The 7,632-nt window shown below is 42.3% G+C and overlaps 1 protein-coding gene across 3 annotated transcripts in view; it reads right to left on the reverse strand.

The window, feature by feature from the left end:
• Positions 1–7,632, reverse strand: part of HMX2 (H6 family homeobox 2) — a 106,644-nt gene that overhangs the window by 1,076 nt on the left and 97,936 nt on the right. For all 3 annotated transcript variants that reach the window (XM_082266776.1, XM_082266775.1, XM_082266777.1), the window contains exon 2: positions 2,018–2,292. In XM_082266776.1, coding sequence (XP_082122902.1) covers positions 2,018–2,292 — 275 coding nt within the window. The remainder of the gene's footprint in view (positions 1–2,017; positions 2,293–7,632) is intronic.

Consider the following 7,632-nt stretch of genomic DNA (forward strand, 5'->3'; position numbering starts at 1 on the left):
GAATGGGGGGGGGGGGGGGGCACCCTGTGTGCCTGATCTAAGCAGCATTGGGAATACACTTGCAGATTTTATATTTTTGCTATGCAATATCAAGTTCTCGATTACTCACAATACTCTATACAGTATGTATGTATATATATATCTATCTATCTATATATATATATATATATATATATATAGATAGATATATAGATATATATCTATATATATATATATAGTAAGTTTGCTACATTGCTAGTGACATACATATCATTTGATGTAAAGCACAGAACATCACAAAAACAAAACATAGAACGTATATAGAAAGTGTACCTGAAAATAACAATAAAACAATTCTATGTATCTCTCTCTCTTTATCTATCTGTCTGTCTATCTATCTATTTATATCGCTCTCTCTCTCCCTCTCTCATCTTTATATATCTCTTTATCTATCTATCTATCTATCTATCTATCTATCTATCTATCTATCTATCTATCTATCTATCTATCTATCTATCTATCTATCTATCTATCTATCTATCTATCTATCTATCTATCTATCTATCTGTCTTTTATCTTTACCTATATTTTTATCTATCCATCCTTCTATCTATCTATCTATCTATCTATCTATCTATCTATCTATCTATCTATCTATCTATCTATCTATCTATCTATCCATCCATCCATCCATCCATCCATCCATCCATCCATCCATCCATCCATCCATCCATCCATCCATCTATCTATCTATCTATCTATCTATCTATCTATCTATCTATCTATCTATCTATCTATCTATCTATCTATCTATCTATCTATCTCTCTATCTATCTGTCTGTCTATCTATCTATCCATCCCCCCTCCATCCATCCATCCATCCATCCATCCATCTATCCATCCATTCATCTAGCCCCCCATTTATCTGTCTATCATGTAATGTATGTCCTTATCTCTCTGCTTTATTAGTAAGCAGCAGAATCCATAGAGAAGGATTTAGCTGGGTTTGATTGATGACATTTTTTTTCTCGCCATGTTCCATTAACCCTGTGCTGTCCCCCCCCCCCCCCCCTCTCAGAGCCCCTGTGCACTTGTCTATGGTGGAGATGAATGGGGTCCGATGAGAGCACATTATCCTGGGTGGTGAATTATTTAGGGCAGGAAGCACAGTGGTGTCACACTGGGCAGATTGAGCAGGACTCCGGGAGGCCGGTGTCAGTGTGAGCCTCCATCAGAGCTCAGCCTTCTGACATTTCCATCTCATCTCTTTTACGGCCAAATATAAAAGCGGACTGTACACATCACTAAATGCCGCGCCAAGCTTAATAAAACCCAGGCTCGGTCCTGGCAGGGGGCTGACAGCTGGATGACACAGTGCCCCATGCCCAGCTAAGGTATGTACGCACTGGGACAAAGTGTCCCTTCCCCTGGATGACTCATGCCCAGTTAAGGTAGGTTCTCACTAGGACAAAGTGTCCCTTCCCCTGGATGACTCATGCCCAGTTAAGGTAGGTACTCACTAGGACAAAGTGTCCCTTCCCCTGGATGACTCATGCCCAGTTAAGGTAGGTACTCACTGGGACAAACTGTTCCTTCCCCTGGATGACCCATGCCCAGTTAAGGTACTCACTAAGAAAAAGTCCCAGTTAAGTAAGCTACTTACTAAGACAAAGTGCCCCTTCCCCTGGTTGCTCCATAGTCAGTTAAGACAGGGTCTCACTGGGATATAATGCCCCCTCCCCTCGGTGCCCCATGTCCAGCTTAGGTAAGTACTCAATAAGACAAGCTCCAGTTAAGGTAAGCTACTTACTGATACAAAGTGCTCCCCCCTCTAGGTGCCCTATGCCAAGTTAAGGTAGGTTCTCACTGAGACACATAGCCCTCTCTCCTTGGTTCCCCATGTCCAATAAAGGTAGGTTCTCACTGAGACACATTGCCCTCTCTCCTTGGTTCCCCATGTCCAATAAAGGTAGGTTCTCACTGAGACACATTGCCCTCTCTCCTTGGTTCCCCATGTCCAATAAAGGTAGGTACTCACTGAGACACCTGTGCTGGCTGCAGGTATGTACGGCTGCCTCCCTGGGCTCCTTGCCGGCTGATTCAGTACAGAAGCATGTGCCTGCTCTCCATCCCTCGTCCTGGTCCTCGTCCTCTGATGATGAGCTGGGGCTGGGTTCTCTGCTGGTGATGGGCTCCCTGGCACAAGCCTTGGCACGTCCCCGTTCAGATGTGGTGCCCTGCAGGATGGACTGGATGGTGAAGCTGGAGAGGGTGGCTGGGGCGCACTTAGTGACCTCTTCCTTGCTGCTCATCCTGAGTACATGGGAAGAAAGAGGAGAGGATGAGGATGATGGAGATGCAGGGAGAAGGTGTGGTGGGAGGAGGGGGGGGGGGGTTGCTATTTTTTATTATTATTTCTTTTTATTGGGGGGTGTCTTAGCTTCCAGTTTGCACACACAGACTGCACTCCCTCCCCTCCTCAGCACTAAGTCCCCACTGATCTCTAGACTGCCTGCTGGTGTGGCTACATTTGCATGACACTCACAGCTCTGAAGGACCAATCACAGGCTGCAGACAGTCCCGGAAAAATTGAAATTCCAGGGTAGGCTCACAGCCCTATGCACCTGTTTTCAGTGATAGGGATGGCATAGCAGTGGATGTGGAGGCATCTGAGATCACTGCAGGTGAATTGACTTCTGCATGTATCAGGTTAGGTCTCCTGGGGTCCTTGAATCCCAACCAGGACACTACCTGCATTGAGTTTGCATGGGTCCCCCCCCCCCCCCACACACACACACACACACTCCAAAGATATCCTGTGGTAGTTTAATTAACTCCTCTCTAAATTGCCCCTAGGATGTATATGTAAGTAGGGGTCTTAGATTGTAAGCTCCTTTCATAGCTGCTTGCACCAGGTTAGATCTCCTGATGTCCTTCATTCCTAACCAGGACACTATCTGCATGGAGTTTGCATGATATCCCTGGGTTTGCATGGGCTTCCTCCTACACTCCAAAGATATGCTGGTAGGTTAATTAACTTCAGTCTAAATTGACCCTATGTATATGTGAGATAGGGATCTTAGATTGTAAGGGACTGATGTGAATGTACAATTGGTTGAGCCAGATGGACTTGTGTCTTTTTTCAACCTGACTAACTATGTAACTATGTAATGCTAAAATTTCCTGGGCAATATATACCCGTAATAAACAACAATGTTTCACCACTGTGTGCACAACTGGGAGCAAGAGGAGAGAACAATCTGGACAACCAGCTCTGTATTTATGAAGCATTGGAACAAGTGGAGCTGTTATCATGAATCTTTTCTCATTTGGAAGATAAAACCTAAGGGGTGCTGTTGACAACACATCCATCTTTGTGCCACATTTGTTTAAGTAAATTAATCCCTGCACCTGGTTTATTTCATTAAACTTTGTCAGCTGCCCACAAAAAAGCATTTAGGCAAGATTCGCACTTGGTTTAATAAATAATAATAATGATAATAAAAAAAATATTCAATTATAATAATAATAAAAAGGATGCAAGTTGGTATGTTGTTTTATTGTTCATTTATAGCACTTTACAGAAAATTTGTTTATTTATTTTTTGTTATTTTGTACATTTTGTTGCAAATGTTCTTTTTTTAAAACAAAATATTTATTGTTGTATAAAATATAACAATTCCTCCAAAAAAAGAATACAAAATCCTTTGAATTACAGTACACATTTTTAGTATACAAAAAGTGCAACAGAAAAATTAAATGCACTAGGTGCAAGAGTCAGATCTACCACATTCCCCAACCCCCCCCCCCCCCCTTCTTTACAGGCCAACTGTGAGCTCAGTGAACCTACCTAATACTGTATTACCTAAAAAGTGAGAAATTGAACTATTGGGTTGATTTACTAAAAATGGACAGTGCAAAATCTGCTGCAGCTGTGCCCAGAAACTAATCAGCTTCTAATTTCAGCTTGTTCAATTAAAGGGTAACTCCAAAAAAATTGCATCTGAACCAGACCAGAAAACGCACAGGACTCTTTTCAGTGAAGATTTAGATACACTGACAAATTGAAGCCAAACTCCAGCTAATAATTTATAGGCAGCTACTTTATTCATTTTGGAATAAAGGTTTTACATAAATAAATAAAAGCTTATCATTGTAAGCACCCCTGCCAGTGGAAAATGGCTTGTCCCAACCCTGTGACTGCTCCATATGCAGAACAGCTTGTTCTGTTGAACAATAACAGACTTGCTGGCTGGATCACCAGGTGAAAAAAAAAAAAAGAAAGCCTAAAAAAGAAAACAAATGCAGCTGACACATCTAAGATTTGGTAAGCTGCAACATAATGAATCTTTACTTTCGGGTTTAATGATGCTTTAATTATCTTTGCATATTTTTTTAATGAGACAGCTTTGTAAACCAGGTAATAAAAAGGAAAAAAAATTGAATTAAATTTGCACATAATGCACTATTAAGTTATATATATATATATATATATATATATATATATATATATATATATATATAAAACATTTTTTTTATTAAAACATTATATAAAGGTCAGTTATAGATGTTTTTGGTAATGTTCTGTCTTAAAAAAAAAAAATATATTTTTAGCCTACAGCAGCAATAGATAAAATAAAAAAAAATTTTTTTGCCATGCGGGTTAATATGGTTAAAGCCATTTTGAATAACTGTCCAGGCACAGGGCAGAGCTGCCAACTTCTTTTCATATAGTTATAGATTAATTTAAAAGGCACCATTGATTTTCCATTGCATGTAACTACTTGGCAATGACAGCAGGACTTTATAGAGTACAATGGCATCTGCTGCACATCACTGAAATCTTTCCTCAAAATGAAATTTAATTGCTGTCATCTCATGTTAAAATTCTGAGAGCATCCCAAAAATAAACACGTGTATAACAAATTTCTGCTGCTGAATGGAGCTATTTGGTGACACACCCATAACTTCCTTTTACTAATCCCAGCGAAAGCAACTTCATCTGACCTCCTTTCTGTCTAATATATTTAATAATGAGAAATTATACGGTTTCTATTTCAGATCTTGTGTTATCAAGTTCCATTATCAAAGTCATGGTGATTGCATTTGCCAAGTTTGACAGATATGGAGGTTCCAGGCGTGGTATACATACATTACAGTAAACATTTGAATTTTAGTTGTACTGGTCCTTTAAAAACAAGCAAGGACATTGATGCAGCAAAAAAAAAAAAAAAATCAGAGATTGTGTATATAAATTTTATTTTTTTCCCTAATATCCCCCCCTCCCCTTCCCTCTTAGTGTGTATGATTGCTGGATGAGAGACGAGCGTCTGGCGCCTGGAACCTGAGACAATGCTATTTCATAAAGGAACCCTCTTACACCATCACCCAATGCCAGCAGCCGTGCCTGTCACCCAGCCCCCAGCTCATCGGATTACCTGTCATCTTTATTGGGGAGTAAGAGAAAAAGATTCATGAATTAATGTTGCATTTGGTGGAAATGGTTTATTGATCCTCCCACAATGCCCCTATCTGGTCGGAGCGCGCAGCTATTTTTAGGCGTCCACAGGCTGGCTTCTGTAGTAAAATATCTGACTTATTAACAGGCTTATAGGTAAAGATCATTGCTATGTCTATGCGGTGGGGATACGGTCATTCATGTCTACGCACAAATCTAAAATATGGCCGAAAACTCACGTCTATACCTTGGTCACCCTAGGGAAAAAATGACAGATTGCAGGAATTGGAGACCATGTCATATCTATGAGTGCAGACGCCATTGCCCACCACTGGCGGGGGGGCTTGGCTTATCGATTGAACAGGTTATTAAACCTTTTGCCATTACTATTGGTCTCCCTTGTTAAACCGGCTATGGTTTCTGCTCTTTCAGGTCCTCCTCTGACATAAATGTGTACTCTTGGTCTGCAAGTCCTTGGGTTTCAGACAGGGCCGGAAAAAGGGGTGGGCTGGAGGGTCGCCTGCCCTGGGCACAATAGTTTATTATAGGGATGGGGGCACCCTGTGCCAGTTGCTTCTGTTACAAGGCTGACTGGAGTAGTAACAGCAACATTACTGATAAACCTAAGGGGGGGGGGGGTTGCGCAGTTTGGCATCTTAGCCCTTGGCACGGGATGACTTTGTCCCGTCACTGGTTTCAGATGCTGAACTGAATCCTTGCTAGAATGTGATTGGCTGATTAAAGTGAACACTGGTGCATCTTATTTACTAAGCGCAGTGACTGTTTGATTTTCTAAGTGAACAGTCTCTTCTTCTTAAAGGGGTTGTAAACCTCAGACATAAAATTTGCACAAAGCATATCCCTCTATAACAGGGGTCTCCAAACTATGGCCCTCCAGTTGTTCAGGAACTACAATTTCCATCATGCCTAGTCATGTCTGTGAATGCCAGAGTTTTACAATGCCTCATGGGACGTGTAGTTCTGCACAGCTGGAGGGCCGTAGTTTGGAGATCCCTGCTCTATAGTGTGTACTTGTCCCAATAAGGAGCACTAAGTGTCATTTTTTCAGCTGCTTCATTCCTGTGCTATCAGCATGAGTCACTTCTGACAAGTTTTGGTGACAGGGGAGGGAGCTCCAGCACACAGCCTGTGATTGACAGCCTCTGCTCGGTTCCTGTGTGCTGTGTGAAGGGGGTGTGTCCCTTCTCTCCAATCAGCTCTCAGAGCTCTCTTCACTGAGCTCTGCAGTGTGTAATTTCAGCTATCCGCCTCCTGTTTTCTGAAAGCTCAGACAGCCTTTATAAATTATGATCATTGAACAGATGTAGAGAAAAGAAGACTGCAGATAAACAGGTACAACTTATGTAGGAGGATTCGTTTCATCTCTATGTATCCCCTGAGGCCGGTCGCTCCACTGGGTATACGTAAGGGCTTACAACCACTTTAAAGCTGGCCATGCGCGGCATGAATTTTGGCTGATTCTTTCTGAATTGGCCAAATTGTGAGCTGTGGTTGGCCTTGCCAGCATCACCGGGCTCGACTAAAGTCAATTTTTCAATCAAGTCAGGTGAAAAATTATCGAATAAACAGTGACTGCATCCAATTTAGCAGTTGCAGATTGCTGGTTGGCAGTAAAATAGCCAGCAGGAAAATTTCTCCATCCCAGGGGCGTAGCTACAGGGGTTGCAGGGGTTGCAATTGCAACCGGGCCCCATACTCCAGGGGGCCTGTGCAGCCCCCTTGTACACCTGGATAGGAGGGCGGCGGGGCAGCATATAGAGAAATCACTATCCTCATTTTTCCTCCTGTAGCTGCAGGAGGAAAATGGAGGAGATTGGTTCCTCTGTATGCTGCCCCTGCCACCCTCCTATCCAGTTTAGTTGTGTTCTGCTGCCTCTGGGCCCCTGTGTGCTCCCTGGTTCCCCCCCCCCCACACTGTGCTGACCCCCCACTGTGCTCCCTCCCCTCTCCTGCTGGCTGCTGCAGGGGATGTCACAATAGAGAACCAGGAAGGGGTCAGTAAATATGTAATTTACCAGCTCCTTCCTTTTCTGAATGGACAGAGTCATAGTCTGTGACATTGTAAAAAAATAAAATAATAGAAAAATAATACAATTAAAATACCAAAAAATAAAAACTACTGACACCAGTGGGTGAACTTCCAGGATCACAAAGGTCTCGCTTGCCCTGGCATT

This window comes from Pelophylax lessonae (assembly GCF_965119305.1).
Source record: "Pelophylax lessonae genome assembly, chromosome: 9".
Taxonomy (NCBI): Eukaryota; Metazoa; Chordata; class Amphibia; order Anura; family Ranidae; genus Pelophylax; species Pelophylax lessonae.